Consider the following 20,230-nt stretch of genomic DNA (forward strand, 5'->3'; position numbering starts at 1 on the left):
TATCCAAGCTGCAGCCTCCACAAATGCACACAACCTTCTTAATTTATGTCTCTCTCTTCCTCCTAACAGCACTATAAAGATTCTTATACTAGACCTAGCTGCTTGTCCTTGCAGAATTGTTTGGCAATTTTGCATGTAGCCAGTACATCAACTATTTATTAATGTAAAAGACCAGCAAAAACAGTAAGAAACTGTATAAGGTACCCAGCATAAGAAATATAATAGGTTTGTAGTTTTTTGTGGGTTTTTCGGGTTATGTGGCCAATAGGTTTGGTTCGCACATTTGGTAAATCCATATCAGTTAGTGTTACAATTCTCTTCCCTTTCTCCCAATTTGGCTTTTCTGCATTTTGGAGTTCATGCAGAAGGATGGCTAATGTGGCCTTAAGTGATCAGAAAGCTGGTCAGGACTCAGGTCCTCTCAGAAATTCCCAAATTGTTAATTGTGTTTGAAGGGCAAAACTAAATAAAATAAAGTAAAATAAAAATAAGAGGGCACATGATTTCATTTCAATACCAAAACCTTTTTAAAATGTGGTTTACCAAGCACCCAAGCAATTTTCAAATGGTATTTGCAAAGGAGAGAGTTTGAGAACCGCTACAAAAGAACAGGGTAACTATGAAGTTTGAAGATGGGCATCTCTGTACATACCTCGGTGTGATGATTTCCTTGTACTGCAGTTTTTCTACCCGGGTGGTCGCAGCAACGGACATAGGGATGACAATGTTGTTAATGTCAAAAGAGCTTTCCCCTCTCCTTCTCCTTGGTTGCTGCAGCAAAGGAAACACAAAAGGAACAGACAAAGGAATTGTGAGACAAGATCCAACAGTATCACAAAGGAGGCAGCATGCCTGTTCAGGTGTCTTCCCCTGTCTAATGACTAGGAATGCTGTCACAGCTGCCCCAATAGCCAGAGCCACAGAAGAAGTACCCGGGGAAGCGGTACCACCACAGAAAATCACACCAGGGTTACCATCTGTGACAGTATTCACAGCTATCAAAGTACATTTCAAATTCTTTGCTAGCAATGACAAGATTGGCAGTCCTGAGATATTTTCTTAATACTGATTGTACAGAGTCAGCCCTTGCTTCTGGAGTGGCACCTAGTATACTTTGGAAGAAAAAGTGCTTGGCAAATAAAGCAAATAAAGGTATGTGGAGAAGAAAAATCTGCCCTGCAGAAGCCTTATCCAACACAGTACCATCCTGATACTATGATTTCCATCATGTTCAGCTAGCATGGCAAATGGGTTTCTGGCTAGAGATGGTGGAGTCCTACATATCTGGAAGAGACTACTATGGGATTATCTGTCTTCACACTATCTTTGCAGCTAAATCAGTTCCAGTTGAAGGATTATCAGGATCCACCACTGCCAGCATTAGAATACAGCTAATGGTTCTCTTGCCTCCTCTTTACATTTCTCTGCCCATGTTCCATACAGTGAACATGATCAAAGTCAATGTCAAGTGAACATCACTAAAGTCCCTGTATATTTGAAAAAGACATCTACCCACAGTGACAAAAATCATTGAAAAAACTTTTCTGATAGAGAATTTTGCCAAACATCTGTCTGAATCTTAAGGGACATTTCTCAAAAGCAGTGAGATGCAGCCAGATCGCAAACAGCACATTTCCAAATGTAAAGATCTACCTGCTCCTAAATCTCAACAACTGTTTATATTTCTTACATGTCCTCTTAGAAATGAAAGCAACAGGAAGCTTTAAGATATTCTACACATCTCATCTCACCGACTTACATATGAACTTTACAGCAATCACCTTGCATGCCCCCCAATTCCACCTCTTCCTGAAGACTCCATTGCCTGTCTTCCTCAAGAACATCTTCCCTGGCTATGCCATCCATGCATCAATGTGCATTATCCTTTTGCTACAAACTCATAAGGAGAAACTTCTAGTAGCTCCCCAAACACTGCAACTCTTCTTGACTAACTGTGGAACAACTTTCTAAAGCACTTAAATGGCTTGCCAATTGCCATCCCATTTCTGTTGTTTTTTAAGAGATAAGAATTCCACCTGCACTCCAGCAGCCCCTTTTCAAGTACAATTCACAGATCCATTTTGTTGCCATTGAACTGTATACAGTGGGCTCTTGATATCTGCTGGAGTCTGGTTTCAGGATCCCCCATGGATACCAAAATCCATGGATGCTCAAATTCCATTAAATACAGTGGTGTAGCAAAATGGTGTCCCTTATATAAAATGGTAAAATCAAGGTTTGCTTTTTGGAATTTATATATTTTAAAAGTATTTCCAAGCCATGGATGGTTGAATCCATGAATACAGAGAGCTGACTGTACTGAATAACTATCCTCTTCACTAACAACTGAGAAACTAGACCTCATTCTGTCCCAGCTCTAGTGAAGATGACAGTGTATTCAGATCTTGCTTCAGTTCCAACAATCCTGGGAGGAAAATCTGACTTGATTCAAGTCATCTTAATTTTTTTTTATCATGGCTATATGGGGAAATTCAAACCCTATTCTTAGATTTTAAACTTTTAACATGATACCTAATTTGGAAAGATCTTATGATACAGCCAAGAAGACTCAAAAGACCTATGCCACCCAGAATTAACAGGCTAATGAATCCTAACAGACTTACCATTGTGTCTCAGTGTCTTCCTCCCCCTCCCTCAATATGAGCTAAGTGGACAAATCTGGGTAAAGACTGAATACATGTATCTGCTGCTGTTAAAAGTACACTTTAATCACACAAGATGACTGAGGTAAGAGATTGGCTGCCAAGAGGTGCTAGAGAGGCACTAGGGGATTTACTGGGTCTCATTACAGCCTAGTAAGGTTGGGAAAATAGGATTGTTACACACACAGAAATCCTGGCACTGATTGGCCAAGTGATGGTCACTTCATATGCATCAGTGGACCCTCTATTATTTAGACACCTGAGAAGTCCAGTGAGCTATGAACCAATCAGGAAATAGATGCAAACCTCTTCACTAGTTCCTTCTACTTTTCTAAATCCAACTGCTAGTACCAACTAGAATACAGCCAATGAATTAAAGGGATTTACCTAAATATTGACTTACCAAGCCCCAGTCAAGTCGATTGGTCTACTCTAGTTGTGACTAGCAGCTGAATTTGAGTCACATACACAGAAGACAAAACTCTGTAATTTTATATAGATTTATATACTTTATAAAAAAAACATCCCATGGTCTCAAATCTATGTGCAAAATATAAGAAGACTGTTTTTTTAAACACCTGCTTGTGCAACTCTTTTTGGAAGGTATAGCATGGGTGGAAATCCTCCAGATGTTGTTGGTCTGCAAGTCCCTTAGACCTTGTCAGTATCAACAATACTGAGGGATGACAGGTTTGAAATTCAACATTATCTGAAAACAATATGTTTCCAGTCCTAGTTTACAGTTTTTAGTATTTTTAAAGCTGTACAAATACTGTGCTTCAAATAGGGCATGCATGAAATAAAAATATTGCAAAGAATTAAAAAAAAGAAACAAGTGCTTTTTGGTCTTAGTAGAAGCACAACAGGGGGAAGTCCAATATAATTGACTTTTTTTTCCCCTGTAGTTGTGCTAAGTGCAGGAACATCCCTGTCTCGTGAACTGAATTAGCAAGTATAAATTCAAATATCCTAAAACAACATCTAGGTCTAAAAACATCAAGACCAAAGCTCTGTGAAATGTTAATTTCTAAATTCAATACCAGTTTTGTCAAGAAATCACCTCAGCTTGTCCTAAAGATCCTGCCTCTGGCAAACCAAGTCTCCAGGGAGAAGCTGTTCTAACTGATGAATAACCAAGAACAAACACCTCTCTATGCAACCTTGAACATGTGCCTTTGTCCATACAGGCTACCCTGTATGGAGTGGAGGTTGAGAAATGAGGGGGAGAGGAAGGATCAATCCGTAAGACATCCTATCAAAACTTGACATACTGTTGGAATACAATTCCCACTGGACTCAGACAGTATGGTTGATGATTAAGGATGATGGGTAGTCCTCATGAATAGCACCCTACCCTCGCAGATGGCAAAAAAAGTCCTGTTCTCTCAATGGTGGCTGGCTGCGCGCATGACCATGTGCACATGCCACCACTGGGGATTGGATGCTCCAATCTGCGGATGGCAACCCTGTGGTCGGAAAGGACTGACTGTATATACAACTGACACAATGCCTATTCTTTCTTCTCTGCTTACCTCCCCTCTACCTTAAGTTTCCTCTCTGCCTTGTCATTCTGCACTGATTAAAATCTGCTATATTCCATGAGGCACAGACCTGTTCTCTTATACTCCATCAAGCAATGGGCATACTGAAGGTACAAACTAACTAATCATCACCTCAAAAAGGTAAGCCATCATCAGGTAGGTACTTACAGATGTGCTGGAGCTGCCTAGTGAGCTTGTGCTGGCAGGGGGGATGGAGGTTTCTGAGGAGGTGGACAACTGTCGTACAAGGGGACTGTGGGTTGTGGAGGCCATAGCACTGGACAGATAACTTGGGCCTCCAATATCTGCATGGTGCTTCAACACTGTACAAGAGAGCAAAAAAAAGTATGTGTGTTATCTGAATGTCTGTATTGCCACAAGGATTCAGTACCAGCCCATTGTCAAGCGATCTAAATTAAAAAACAAACAGAAAATCACTCAAGAAAGAGGAAAGTCCTCTCCAGAAGGATGTCATTAAAGCACACAAAAAGAGACAACAGCAGCTGACACCATTGCCCCCTTTATTTCCCCTAAGCAGCAAGCACCCTTTTCCAAAGCTCAGACAGCAGGAGGAGGGAGAAGAGGAATGTGAAACCCAGGCTCTCCCAGGACAGACCTGTCTGTGCCCAGCCTACCTTCACTTCTCTCCGAGGAGCTGTCCCGCAATCGCTTTCTCTCATGAACAGGCGTCAGGATAAGCGAGCGCTCTGGCGCTCTCTCGGCCTTGGGAGCAGCCCTTAGATCGTCTAAGGATTGCCTGTGTGCCTTGTCTGGCTCGATTTTGTGATGTGAGCAAGCTGAGGAATGGAACAGAAAGAGAGCCATGAAAATGCCCTGCTTTCACCTCTCTTTCCTGGCCTCTCACAGCACAGTTGTCAAATGAGGGACCCTGCTACAAAGACCCAGGCAAGACTCTGGGATTTCATACAACCATTACTGCACGTGAATGCTGGCAGTTTCAGGAAGTGCAATTTGCAGCACTAGTCCCTAAGTGGATGGCTGAGTGATAACCCACACTGACCTATTTCTTTCCCTGGGGTGTGTGTGCATGTGATATTTGCTGTTTACAATGCTATCCTCCTCACAAAAGCCCTGAGCTAAGTCAGTATGAGAAAGAGCATGGCTGGCCACATTCACCCATTAATTTTTCATTGCTCAATGGAGACTAGAATCTGGATGTCCCAAGTCCAGTCCAACACTTGTACCACACGTGTGGTAAGAACCTCTTGGCCACTGAAGTATATACAGATACAGCGACAATGAAACAGGATGCAGATTATGGAGAGGGAAGGCAAGCAGCCATTACACTGTATGCTTAAGTCTATAGTGCAAAACTCTCTGCTGTACTCAGTTTTCTAAGGGCCTAGCTTCCACTCTAAGCAGCTAGCTTTTGGCCCACACATTTGGGATCCTACAGCAGACGTATTTTTAGCAAGGCTGAGGAGACTGTCTTTGTTGGCATTACTTGACAACAGTAAAACATTCTGAAAATAAAAATCTCATTCCTTGCTCTATTTTAAGCAATGACCTACCTTTCCAGTTATAATAATTATACACAACACTCCAGGTGGGAGGCATCCATGCAAAATGGGAGGACAGACCATGTACACACCCATAAATAAATTCATCAGTCCAATGTCTGTACTCTAATATTTAGGGACATGCTGCCAGGGCTTAATGCTGCTGAGGCGCAACCACTTTTCAATGTAAGATATTTACTTTGAAGCTTACAAAAGGATCGATGTGCATCTAAGTATGTGCAGAGTGTCCTGCTCATACCACCAAATAGCCAGCTCGCTTATGTTCCATTAGACAGCCAGGATGAGGACCAAAAAGGTTTTCAGGTGAGAAAGCCCAAAATGCAACAGTAGCACTACAGTAGTTCAACACATCTAAAGGACACCAGCTTACAAAAGGCTAACCTAGCACCTCTCTTAAGGCCTTATCTGCATATTTCCTCTTCTGAGGAGGGAAGGCAAGAGATATAGTTCAATGGAAATATACCCAAGATTGCAGATCAAGCCTTGGTAAAAGAGTATCAGCCAGAAGATCTTATGGGAGATTTTGATGTAAAAGTTGTTGCTAGTGAGAATACAACAAAGTCCTAGGCTAAATCAGACAATGTGATCTAGACTCAGAATGTGGGAGAGCTCTGCATCTTTAAGATGTGATGTTTCCTTTGTCATTCCTCTCCAATATGCCATGAAATTTCTGAAGAACTGTTCAGATTTTTACAAAAATTTCTTCAATATTTCACAGAAATAACAAAATAATGGTTAACTGCTTTCACTTTTCCAGAAATTGCTAGAGGTTATGCCACAATTATTACTTACAGTATGGTAGTAACTTGCCAATGGCCACATGAGGGAGTCCATATCAAGAGGGAGGACTGGACTTAAGATCCAGAGTTGAACGGTCTACTTCAAGTGGACCACAACACTTTTGACTAGTATATTACTCTGGAAACGTTATCTTTTTGAGTTACAACTGTGAGACATCCCCCAGAAAATGTATATGCAGACTAGGACAATTCTGGGGTTGTAGTCCAAAATGGAAACATTGCAAGCTCTGCTCTACAAGTGCTGCCCTACTGCCCACATTTACACACCAGGGAGAGTTTGTAAAAGCCTGTTTATAAACTCTGATGCTTGTATCCTGAAGCCTCATCTTAATGAATATATTGCAACTGTAAAGTGTTTTGGGGTTGTTGGGCTTTTTTGTTTTCATTAAACTAAAGCTGCACAGTAGCTTTCCATCAAAAATACAAGAATCAGGATGTGCTAACTGGGAAAGCAGGGAACATTGGAGCTCATGCCTACCTAAGTGTTATTTCTTCCTAAATGCCCAGCCTAAGCTGAAAGATATAAGGAGCTTCCCTATGGTTACTATAGGAAAGAAAAAGTACTTGGCACATACTTATTATTATTATTATTAATTTATAATCCGCCCAATCACAAGGAATAATTATCTCATTTATTAGTGCACAAGTTCCTCGGCTGATTCATGTCATTAAAATACATTCCATAGCACACTAAACCATACAGAACCACGACTGGCTATGGGATACAATGAAGGACCCACTGGTCATTTTGGCAATGCAAGACTGAAATCAAGACAGGAGCACACTTACTGGCTGCCGTTAAGAAGGTGTTAACCAACTTGTGACGGTCCTTGCGTGCAGAGTCAGACAGAGTGCTGGGAGTCATGGTTGGCCGGTGCTTCACCATGAGCTTTTTGGGTGGTTTGATTTTCTCACAGGGCTTGTTCTGCAGCTGGGATTTCAACATGCTCTGGAAATGCAAACTCATTGGTACATCTGCAGGAAAGCACACACACAGAAAGAGAGAGAGAGAGAGAGAGAGAGAAATTATTACACAGTAGTTCAAAGTAAAGACATACATTTTGAATGCAAAACAGCTGGGAACAAATACACCCTTGCATATCTATGAAATACATTTCAGTGACCTCCAAGTGAGCATCAAAGACTAGCAGCAGTGGCTGGAAACATTTATTTATTTATTTATTCATTTGGGTTTACACTTCACAGAATCATCTCAACCATAAAAGTAACTTTTCAAAGCTCTGACTAGCAGTGCATGCTATCTAAGTGGGTGAAGAGGAGGGAGAAGGCAATTCAGTGCTCATTCAAAGAATCAGCCACCACCATCCCAACAGTCCCAGGTATTATATTTTGGTTTTTAAAAATGATTTTCCACATAGTGTTAGAATTGGGCTTCCCAGAGATTTTGGGGAGTCTGACTCCCTGACTTGACTTTAAAGTAAAAGGTTCCCAAAGACTCTGTTTTAATAGAAAAGAAAAAAATAAATTCATTTTACTAGTGAGCAGCCATGATGCAGAGTATGGCAGCAGGACTGAAAAATCAGCAGAGAGGGGACATGCAGTCCCATGGATTGTGTGTAACCCACTGCTGCTATATGGGAACACCTTAAAGACATTCCCTCTACAGTTAAATAGAACAGAAAACAAACACCCTGAAATACACTACAACAAAAAGTGATACACAATGTAGGCATAAGAATTAAACAACTGTGTAAATAATACATTATTTCACTATAAACTTAACATGGTTATGAACAGTTCTGCTCCTATGTTTAGGAAACAAATGAAGGAATATCATCAGGAAACTTGAATAAAAATGTGTTATTTTCTTCCTGATTTAAATCAATTCAACCTGGCTTTGTCTGGCAAGGAAATTACAAGGTCCATTCTGGTAGTGTCTTGTAGAGACCTTGAAGGGTTTTTCAAGAAGCAAATTTTACAACTGCACTAATGCCCTGGCAAACACCCTGCACATTAAAAAAATAAAAAAGGCCAAACACTTTACACATTTCTTCAGATGTACTTTCTCCATAGGCGTCAATAGTTCTTATTTCTTATATAGCAAAAACTAATTTATTATTTTTTCTTAGTCCAGCAATCTACTTTTGTTGCCACATCAAACCTGAGATATCAAAAGTGGGGTCTCTTGAACACTGACTTGTCCCTCTTTCCTTCAAAAGTTCTCAGTAGTATTTCAACACTTTTAAATCTTCTGCTTGGGTTTTGACACTCATGTTGTTCTCTACTTTGATTCCAGTGTCCTTTCTCCAATGCAGACTGTGCTTAATTCTCCACACTTCCATTTTTCCAGTTCCACAGCTATCCATGTTCCTACTGCACATTTTTTCAGACTGCATATTTTATATCTTAAATTTCCACTTTCTCAAAGGAACCACAACCTTGTACAGGTGTCTTTGTGTTGCCTGAAACCCAGTTAGTCCTGTTAACTAAACAGCATTTAACTGGACTTCAAACAAAACACACGTATACCAGTAAGGCACATATAAAGAAGACTGTGCTAAAATGGCCCAGGTGATCAGGGACAACTGTAGAATGCCATCTCCAGGGAGACTCACAAGGCACCCATTTTATGGTCTTTTTATTACCATGGGACTGTCTTTCTGTTCTCTCACTTTTTAATCTTAGGAGCTTTTACATGTTAACTAATATTTTTGGTTACTGCAAGCTTTTATTTATTTCAGTTTTATACTGTCAATTGGTTGGCTTATCTGGTGTAATTCTCATCTGCTTTTTTTAAAACGGCTCTAAAAATTTTTACTGGTAACTATCAGAGTATGTCAATGTATGGGCTGTATAAAAACTTGATTAAAAAAACTATCAGTAAAAACAGTTAAGAAGGGGAGAGAATTAAGGTAGAAAGGGCAGCTGGGCAAGAGGAGAGCAGTTGATGACAGGGTGTGAAACTGGAGATATTAATAGAAAGAAGCTTAGGTGCCAGGCTAAGAAGGAGCATCTCCCCCCCCCCCCACACACACAGAGAGAGAGAGAGAGAGAGAGAGAGAGAGAGAGAGAGAGAGCAAGCATACTGTATTGAAAATAATCTGACAGTATTCATTCTGTCTTGTCAACAGTTATGTGCTGAGAAACAAAGAGAGGTGAAAGATGGTACATGTTGGATATGCAGATAACAAAGAAAGCTGCACTGTGAGTATGCAACAATTTTATGTTTATGTATCAGAGATCAATCACTGTTGATTTAGAAAAGTAATTCTCTGTGAGCTGCCAGCCCACCTTAAAACGCAGCCAGGTAGTTTCACTCTTCCTTAAACTCCCTCCTTGCTGCACTACTAACTAATGTAAGACTGCGCCAAAACAATGCCATGACCTACTGAGAGGTAGAAACAGGCAGTTCTTTCTATGCCAAATGCTTCAAAGCAGGCAGGTCTCCTGAGGGCCCCCAGATGGCGCTCTCTTAGCAGTTTTCAAAAGCCCTGATTAACATCCTTTTCACCAAGGTTGTTATGATGTTATTACGTCATCTGGAAATTTCCAGTCAGACACCAAATCATCCAGACGAGGGCAGAGCACCTCATGAACCAACTCATACAGTGGAAAAAGGAACCAGGAAGAGAGAGGGAAAGAGAAGAGAGGAGAAGCTGCTTGCTGAACTGTTTAAATGATACCTCCTAGATCTCCAGCAGTGCATGCCATGCAGCACAGCCATCAGCAAACTAGGTCAGGAATGCCCAGTAACTGGTGCCAAGGTGGCTCAGCGCCCCAGGGGAGCCAAAACACATTCTTTCACTCTCTCTTGTCCAAAAAATTGTCTAGGCACTACAAAGTCAGATGTGGCTGACTGCTTAACTCCAGGGGCCCAGAGATGCTGACAGGGTGGGTGTGGGAAACTAGTCATTATATCAACAAGGTTCCTACCTCCAAGGGAACACTGGGGGATCACCTGTGAGCACAGCTCACAAATCAGGGTGGGGTAGACCCCCCCCCCCACCCTTCACACTGCATACAGATTTCCTTTAGTTAACCTTGTCTTACCGTCTGGGAATGAGAGAACAGGGTGGATACAGGAATCCAACTGTGAGAGACGCTCCATCGAAGGGGCTTCAAACTGGATTTCTGGAGGCACTGAGCTGCGAGTGCCACAGAGAGCACACAAGGGATTCACATCACAGCTGCACCGCCCCATGCTGCTGCGTTGAACCTAGACACAAAAAACAATGGAGACGGGTAAATGGTATGAATATCATTAATACTAAGAAAAGTAACAGTAGTTCACCTTTCCCATGCTTGTTCATTTCAACAGTCAGGGAAAACATCCTTAATTATCCCTTCCGGGGACAGACGCAGGTTAATCCAACTTCTATAAAGTCTATGATGGCTAGATGCAACATATGGGACTCAGGAGCCCCTTAAATCCCAACGTTCTGGACATGCTGGATTCTAATTATTGAATAACTTTTGTCTAAAAGTGCAGGAAAACTTTAAAGACATGCAAGGTAACAACTGACCCCTTTATCAGCATCTGTTCTTCACCAGAAACAAATACACACAGGTTCACACATTAAGATCATTCCAAATAACCCAGCCAGATTTCTATAGAGCATGATCTAACACCAACTATCAGATTCAACTAAAATAGAAAAACAACAGAACTTAGCTGTCACTTTACCAAATTCCTGTTGATTTACTAGATCTATACTAGTTAGGGATAACAACTGGATTTAGGCCTACCATTCTAACTTAGTGGTGGGCAAAATGTGATTCTCCAGATAATGCTGGGCCCACAATTCTCATCACTCCTAGGTGACACAGTCATTACTGAGGAATACTGGGAAGTGTGATAATAGAACATCTGGAAGACCATATACAGTGCGTCCTCGCCTTTTGCGGGGGATCCGTTCCGGATCCCTCCGCGTAAGGTGAATTCCGCCTATGCTCGAGCCCCATTGGAAACAATGGGGCTTGTGCGCGACGGCACGGGCGCCCATTCAATTGAATGGGACGCGCCGCTCCTTCCGCCCTGCGCCGCGGCTTGAGCGTGTATGCTCAAGGCCGCGTATGGCGCGCCTGCGTATAGCGCAGGCGCACTGTACTCCCAACTTGTGCTCTAACTGAAAATGGCTCTTACACTGTGTCACATTAACAATTTTGTTATTATTAACAATTGAGTTGGCTTTGACTCATGGCAACTATATGAATGAGAGACCTCCAAAAGACCCACTTATTAACATCTCTGCTCAAGCCTTACAAACTCAGGGCAGAAGCCTCTTTGATTGTCTCAACCTACTTGTTTCTTCTTCTTCTGCTACTGCCTTCACCATACTGTGTTTTACAATGTCTCCAAAGTATGATAGCTTCACATTAATTACCAGAGTCTGTAGTGAGGGGTCAGGCTTGAGTTCTTGGACCCATCTGGGTTTTGTTTTGTTTGTGTGGGGTGGGGTGGGGTGTGACAATCCACTGTAATTGTAGGACTTATCCCTCCATCACATTTCAAATGAGTTGATTTTCTTTCTGTCAGCTTTCTTCACTGTCCAATTTTCACAACTGTACATAGAATTACTATAGCCGATCCTACTGACGATTCTGACTTTGGTTTAATGATATATCTTTATACTTGAAGATCTTATCTAGTTCCTTCATAGCTGCCCTTCCAAGTCTTAGTCTTTCTTTGTTTTCTTGACTACAGTCTCCATTTTGGTTAATGTCTGACTCAAAGCATAGAAAACTATTTCAACCCTCATCATCCTCTTTTAAATTATGCAAATCATCTGTGATCATTATTTTTTCCTTAATATTCAGCTGTAAAACTATTTTTGAACCTTCTTCCTTAACCTTTACCAATAGTTGTTCCAAACCCTTTTCTATTTTCTGCTACTAATATGGCGTCATCTGCATATCTTGAGCTGATGATATTCCCTCCCTCAGTTTTCACAATTCCTTTCTCCAAGTCTAATCCATTTCCATATGATATGTTCTACATATAAATTTCACAGATAGAGAAAGCACTGAAACACCTTGCTAATTGGAAACCATCCTGTTTTTCTATATTCTGCCCTGAAAGTGGCCTTTTGTCCAGAATATAGGTTATGTACCTCAAGAATCAGACTGTGGTCTATCCATTTCTTTTACAATGATACATAGGTGGTTGGTTGTGTGTGTGTGTGTGTGTGTGTGTGTGAGAGAGAGAGAGAGAGAGAGAGAGAGAGAGAATGAGTGATCTACACAGTCAAAGGATTTGCTATAATCTATAACGCACAGTATGATTTTATTCTGAAATTCTCTGGTGCACTCCATTAGCCAACATATGCTTACAATATGATATCTAGTGCATCCTCCTTTTCTGAATCCAGTTTGGACACCAGGCATTTCTCACTCCATGTATGGTAAAAGTCACTGCTGTAAAATCTTCAGCATCAGTTTGCTTGCATGGGAGATACAATGCTCTAATGCAATGCTTCGGTCTTTGGTGTTTACCTTTGTTTGGGATTGGACTGTATATCGAGTGCTTCCAGTATGTGGACCCTTGTTTTGTTTTCTATATTTGCTGGCACATTTTTGTTAGAATTTGAATGGTTCCTGTCTCTACAGTTTCAAATAGTTGTACTGATAGCCATCTGTTCCCAGTGTTTATTTCTTCCAAGTGTTTTGAAAATGTCTTCCATGTCACTTTTTAAAATTATGGGTTCATCACTAAAAGCAAACTGCCATTCTTCCATCTTTTTTTATTCAGTTCTTCAATATATTACACTCACCATCTTTTTATTTTGTACACATCATAAAAAAGTGTTCCCCTGTTGCTTAATCAGTATCCTTACTCTTAGTTTAGGTCTCCCTTATATTTCTCTGATCTTGTGGAAGTGCTTTCTTGTTATACCTTTTTTGTTGTGTTTTTTTAAAAAAAGAATCACAAGCAATTCATCGGGAAAACTTTCACAATTGATGCTAAAACAGTGTATCATGCAGTGCTACTCAGCTACAAATTTAGAACCAGCTCTGAATTCAACATCTTCACCACATTTGAAAACAGTAAGTTTCTAGCTCAACACAGCTGAAAATACAAACTTGAAAGGCTATGTATGGAGAGTTCACTAAAATGAAATTGAGTATGGCTGCATAAAATCTAAAGAGGTCGGGAAACAGGTTTTCCCAACCAAGAAAGTGTTGTTGTTATTTTGTTTAAACACTTTTTGTATCACACAAACACAGAGGCAGCAGCACATATTTACAAAATATGTGCAAAGTTACAGAATTTAGAATTCTTCAAATTTATTTTTGGGAACATAGAGGAATAATTTCTGACTTATTTTCAGTGCAAATGATAAAAGTGTGCTCCATTACTTCACCCTAAGAAAGTCCTCCTGAATTCAAATGTTTACTTTTCACAGAAGATTATTCCAGAGCCAGCCCAAGACATTTTGCTGCTTGAGGCACAGCGCAAGAAGCTGATTGGTCTGCTAAGCACAGCTTCTTTCACTATGCTTGACTACATCAAGCCAATTAAGAGGAACAGGAGAGACAGCTCTGTCCTCTGAGGAAAATGGTCTGGGGGCTCTGAAGAGTCTGCTTTTGCTCCCTTCAAGCATCTGCCATTTGACACACTGGGATCACTTGCCTTATTGGTACAGCATCATTCCCAAACTTGGCAAATCAGTCTTCTAATCCTCCTTGGAACAGGATCCTTTTATCATTTAACAGTACATTTTGCTTTCCAGTGTGTTGTTTTATTAACATATCCTCTCAATAAAACTGCAGCAGAAACTTGCTAATTCCAGCTTTAAAGATGAGAAGTCAACAGCTGATGAGGAAAGCAAAGGTTCCTTCTCTCCCAAGTCATTAGGATAAAAAACAGTTTTTCATTGAGTGCAAGTCAGAGGTCAGGACAACTAGATCATAGAAGGAGGCCTAAGAAAGACCCACCACCACACATTCTGACAACCTCTGCTTAACCATCATAGGGACATGGTGTACAGACTTTACAATGAGATAGGTATGGAGATCAAAGGTTAACATAGGATAATTCATATTTGACACCCTACTGTTCACTCTCAGTTCTCTCTCCACTATCCCACTCAAATCAACAAACATGATTTTCATTCACAAGTGAAATACAGATGATGCCATCTTCTTCTTCCCTAATACTCACCTTTTTGGAGAGTGGCACCAGGCTGCTGGGTCGAACAAGCCGCCGCTTCTTACAACTGAGGACCGGTCGTGTGCGGGCTGCTACACAGGTTCCATCAGGGGCAGAAGACATGACATTTAGTCTCTGCTTTTTACGCAAAAATTCCTCAGCATCTGAGCTGTCTCCCTGAGTACGCTCCGTCAAGCCTGGCTGTAGCCTGCCCAAGAATGGAAATGCAATACATTATTTGCTTCTACTTCATTCTCTATTGCAGTCACTCTCCTGAAATATATTTACCAAACATCCAGAAGATTTTAAAAAACAGAGAAACTTATCCAAAGTAACCCAGTAAATCTATGCTTGTAGAGAGAAACTCAAACAGCAAAGGCATGAAAGGACAGGTTGCTTAACTATAACTGTAGTTCTTCAAGTGGTCACCTGCAAATCCACACAAATGGGTTATTCTGCACCTGCGCAGCATTTCCGGATCCTACTGGAATTGCTAGGGAAGACTCTTTGGCGGTAGCTCCACCCACCCTCTATATAGGCAGGAGGTCTTCCCGCCGGTTCTCAGTTCCAAAAAAGGTCCGCCTTAAGAGAAGACAAGGAAGAGTGAAGGACATGACAGAGGGGAGGATGGGCGGGATTTGTGTGGATTCGCAGATGACCACTCGAAGAACTACAGTTACAGGTAAGCAACCTGTCCTCCTTCTTTGTGGTCTCTGCGAAGCACACAAATGGGTTAGACTGGCAAGCCTCTCCCATTGTGGAGGAGGGAGTGTCCTGGCAATAAAGAATTATTAAACCAGTAACAGTGTGAGTGTCATGTTTGACAGGTGCCAACTAACCTTAGTGCATTCCGGAAAGGAGAACAGCTCTGTCAAAGGCTGCTTCACGTCGGTGTCTGGTATCAAGACTGTAGTGCTTGATAAAGGTCAGAGGTTGTGACCATACCGCAGCCCTGCAAATGTCCTCCAAGGGAACTCTGGAGAGGAAGGGTGAAGATGAAGCTACTGCCCTGGTTGAGTGGGCTCGAATTCGAGCAGGCGGAGTCTTCCCAAAAATCTGGTAAGAGAGAAGGATTGTGGAAGTCACCCAAGTGGAGAAACGTTGAGACTGAAAGCCCCATTTTGGGGTTGGAATAGCAGACGAAAAGTCTGGGGAATGACGAGAGGTCGCAGTCCAGTCACGGTAGAAGGCTAGCGCCCACCTGACATCAAAGGAGTGAAGTCGGTGCTTGGTGTCGGTGGTTGGGTTCAGTGCTAGCGTCAGCAGGATGATATCCTGGCTGAGATGGAAAGCGGACACAAGGAAATGTCCGGACGGAGGACGACTTTGTCCTTTAAAAAATTCACGTACGGAGAATCCGCACGGAGGGCACAGAGTTCACTGGCACAGCATGCCTATGTGATGGCTACCAAAAAGGCTGTCTTCCAAGTGAGGAGCCTGAGGTCACAGGAAGTCAGAGGTTCAAAGGGTGAGGTAGCGAGTGCTGCTAAGACGAGCTGGAGGTCCCAAGTCGGGACGGGGATCACTACCGGTGGTCTTAGGTTGGCAAGGCCTTTGAAAAATTTCTTCACAAGCGGATCAGTAAAGAAGGATGGGCAGCCGGAAAATTGAAAGTGTGCACAGATGGCCGTGAGGTAGCATTTCAAGGACAAAATGGACAGTCCAGATGCTGAAAGGTAATGGAGGAAGTCCAGAACAACAGAGATGGAGACCTCTGAAGAGGTGAGTCCCGCTGAGGACAGAAAAGCCAAAAAATGTTCCCACTTGAGGGCGTAGGAGAGCTGAGTGGAGGGCTTTCGGGAAGCTAAAACAATTTCTCCGACCAGTACCGAGAGGCCAGTCAGGGCAGGTCAGGTATAATCCGAGACAGTGCGGTCTGCGGATTCTGTGGAGAGCGACCTGGTCCGAGCCGAGAGGGCCTGAGAGGCTATTGGTACCGGGAGCGAAGGGCAGACTTGCAAGGAGACAGCAGAGGTCGACTGCATGAGACAGGCTGGTTCTGCTCAGGAGACGGAGGAGAGGCGCGACTGAGGAATAGATCCAGCAGTTGACCTTGGTGGAGACAAAACGGGTTCAACCAGTTGGAAGGTTGAGACAAACCGGCCACCATGCACTTCAGATGGATCAAGAGTTAGAAAGTACGATCCCGTAGCTTGATCAAAGATGACATCCCATCTAGGGGGTTCAGCAATGTCAGAGGATGCGTCGTAATCTTGTTCATCCTCGAAGTCCACGACCTCCGAAGTCTGGGAGAGTCGATATGGGATCATTGCATGGGTGAGAGAGGAAGCTTCCTCTTCGCCCTCCAAGAGTTGGTAGCGCTCAGCGAGGGAATGCAAAAAGGTGGTCGTCTCGGGTCAGACTCGAGTGTTGGGACCGGGAGACGTCTCGGTGAGAGGTGCTGGTTGAGAACATGGTACCGAGGCCAGGTCGGTGTCAGCTGGCTAGGGTAGCACATCGGTATGGGACCAGCAGTCGGTGTCGGAGTCCACAGAAAGGCGAAGCTTTTTTGCGGAATGGTGAGATGAGTCCCTGGACTTGTGCTTCTTTTTCTCCAGTTTGGAGGATTCAGAAGATTTACTCCTCTTCGATGAGGATGGGTGGCCAGCCACATCCTGGTCCGTGGACCTTGGTATGTCTGGGGTTTGGGACCCAGAGGCATCCATATGGGGTTTGCCCTCGGCTGCAGTAGCTTTGGCAGGGACCCTCGGAGGAGACAAAGGGGTAGTGCCCTCGGCTGCAATAGCCTTGGCAGGGACCCCAGAAGCCAGAGATGAGAGCTTTCCTTTAGTGGCGGCAGCCTTGGCAGAGGCTCTGGAGGAAACGGGAGGCCTCAAAATTTGCACGTAGAGCACGGATCTCCAGAGCATCTCCCTGTTCTTTCTGGCCTGTGGAGTGAAGGCCATGTAATGAGGGCAGGAAGCAGGGACGTGGCCCTCGCCAAAGCAAAGGAGGCACAGGGAGTGTCCGTTGAGAGCCGGAATGTTAATCCCACATTCGGTGCACTTTTTAAAAGAGTGCGCAGACATAGTTGAAAAAGGAGGATGAAAGAATTGTCAGGAGTCCGAGTCGTTACCATTAATCAAAGTCCAAGTCCAAGTCCAAATCACAATCCAAAGAGTAGTCGAGTGAAAACAAAGTCGGCAAACACAGTAAATGAAAGCAAAAGCTAAGGAAGGAGCGATTCCTGAGTGAGGTTCCTAAGATGCTCACACGGCGGACAAAAGAAACTGAGAAAGGGCGGGAAGACCTCCTGCCTATATAGAGGTTGGGCAGAGCTACCACCAAAAAGTCTTCCCTAGCGATTCCAGTAGGATCTGGAAATGCTGTGCAGGCGCAGAATAACCCATTTGTATGCTTCGCAGAGACCACGTAGAAAAACCGAATGTCCTTGCTCCTGGCAAGTTTAAGCTCTCTTAGGAACACATGATTATTTAGACTAGAGGGTCCATCTTGTTCAGTACGGTCTAAGCAAATTTGTGCCAACACTGTCATGGTTCAGGCAGACCTGACCTAGGAGGTATGAACTGAAATCTGGACCTTGCAGGAAAACGACAGGCTATTTCATTGTGTAATGATTTCTACCTTAGCTAGCACCCAGAAAAACTGTTGGTTTTTTTGGGGGGGAGGGACGGACTACAATCCGCAAAATTTCTCAACCTGCATTGCCAGTGCCCATAGTGACAGGATAATTCTGTGAGATTTACTGAGACAGATATACAAAGTTTAGAGGCTCTGCTCTTTGCTACAGAGTTCCACGTGCTTTTCTTGTCTTCTTGCTCCTTCATGGATAGACACTGCTCATTTTTTCTTGCCCTCTGTTCTCTTTTTCCACTATTTTGTGGCACTATGTTGTGCCACACTATGTCAAGAGCAGTTTTACCACTATCCTAAAACCAAGATTCCATCCAGTCCCAAAATAAAACCCTCCCAAACAGAATCCTTTGTTTACTCACACTGCATCTCCACATTTACTTTTACTCCTACCTTCTCCGCCTGGTGTCCTCTAGCTGTGCCACTCTGAAACTGTTCCCACTCTTAGCCAGCATGGTCATAGTATGGAAACTCCAGACCAACACAACTGAAGAGGATTATTTGGAAAGGTTGTTCTATTTGTTCGCTTCTACCCCTTCCTTTCTAAGCCCTTAAGCAAGTCCTGTTTCCACCCCTTTCCTCCAAGTCAAATATTCTTATTTGGAATATAAGGCTTCTGAGAAAGATATAAGCTGATATAGAACAAATGCTACATGTTTGGAACGATTTAGCTCATAGACACTTAAAAGTTCCAATCTCAACAAGTGACTTACTAAAAACACTCATAATTAAGCATCATTCTCAACATAGTACCCCCACAAGTACTGGGTGGCAACTTCCAGAATTTCCCAGCCACCATAGTTTGAAGGCCACCAAATTGGAAAAGTTACTCTAGAGCAGTAGTTCCCAAACTGTGATCCTCCAGGTGTTTTTGACTTCAAGTCCCAGAAGCCCCAGCCAGCTTGGCCAGCAATAAAACATTCTGGAAGCAGGAGTCCAAAACGCTTGGAAACTCAAAATTTGGGAAACCTTGCTCTGAGCACTGGTTCCAAAATATGGATCCCCAAATAATGTTGTAACTTCAACACCCAGAAGCCTCAGTCTGCATGGCCAGTGGTTAGGAATTCCAAGAGCCATAATAAACATCTTGGGAACAGACACAAAGAGCTAGCTAGCTATGCACTGTATTTCTTTCGAGATGACTTCTTCAAGAGTCTTACGTGTTGATAACTCCATTGACTGGTCTCGGCACACCACACGTTTTGGCAGATAGGGGCTCTTGGTTATTGCCAATGGATGTACAAACGTTCTCCGATGACTGGGAGACACACTATGAAAGAGGAGAGAAGGGGGAAACTGTGTCAGAGGATAAAAATTTCCTAGATGGCAAGCACATCATTTATCTTCTGTTCCTTGACCTGGCATGGCACAATACTAGAAACTGCTTGGAGTAACTGGGCAACATCTCTGCAACATCGATCTTATTGCCTTTAAGCAACATGGATACAACAGGCTGGAACAAGGACTGGCAAATTCAAAACACGTGAATCAGGGATATTTAGGGAGACAGTATTTCCTTCAGTCTTCAATTTGCTTAGGCTGTCTTTTCATTATGTGATCACCATAGCTGAATTATTCTTCCTGCATTCAATTTCAGAGGATATTGGTGTATACAGAAATAAAAAGACTAACAAACATTGAAATTTCAAAGAAAATATGTAACCTCTTTGAACTTGAAATTAACTCATGGAAACAAAACTGTGCTACTTTTCCATATAATTATTTCTTACTACAGTATAAGGCTCTATGCACTGGCTCTGAACATTGTCAAACATCAGACAATCCATCATTCTCAATTATTTATTATAGTAATACCATTTTAAAAAGCACAATGAAGAGAAAAGTATATCTGTGATGGTCTCGTGCCACAGTGATGAGTTCATTTAAATAATCACCATTGATTTCCTCCACTCCCCAACCCCATTTTAGCTTGCCTTACTCTATAATCTATTTTGTATCCTATCAAATTTGTTTTTATTCA

The 20,230-nt window shown here is 42.5% G+C and overlaps 1 protein-coding gene across 6 annotated transcripts in view; it reads right to left on the reverse strand.

Moving 5' to 3' along the window:
• KANSL1 (KAT8 regulatory NSL complex subunit 1) overlaps positions 1–20,230 on the reverse strand; it is a 176,610-nt gene that overhangs the window by 21,777 nt on the left and 134,603 nt on the right. For 3 of the 6 annotated variants that reach the window (XM_042473398.1, XM_042473396.1, XM_042473395.1), the window contains 7 exons: positions 19,410–19,519; positions 14,668–14,863; positions 10,557–10,722; positions 7,335–7,520; positions 4,840–5,001; positions 4,373–4,527; positions 653–774 (listed from right to left, as the gene is read on the reverse strand). In XM_042473398.1, coding sequence (XP_042329332.1) covers positions 653–774; positions 4,373–4,527; positions 4,840–5,001; positions 7,335–7,520; positions 10,557–10,722; positions 14,668–14,863; positions 19,410–19,519 — 1,097 coding nt within the window. The remainder of the gene's footprint in view (positions 1–652; positions 775–4,372; positions 4,528–4,839; positions 5,002–7,334; positions 7,521–10,556; positions 10,723–14,667; positions 14,864–19,409; positions 19,520–20,230) is intronic. The other 3 variants (XM_042473397.1, XM_042473400.1, XM_042473399.1) reach the window with 3 other exon arrangements.

This window comes from Sceloporus undulatus, chromosome 6 (assembly GCF_019175285.1).
Source record: "Sceloporus undulatus isolate JIND9_A2432 ecotype Alabama chromosome 6, SceUnd_v1.1, whole genome shotgun sequence".
In the NCBI taxonomy this organism is placed as follows: Eukaryota; Metazoa; Chordata; class Lepidosauria; order Squamata; family Phrynosomatidae; genus Sceloporus; species Sceloporus undulatus.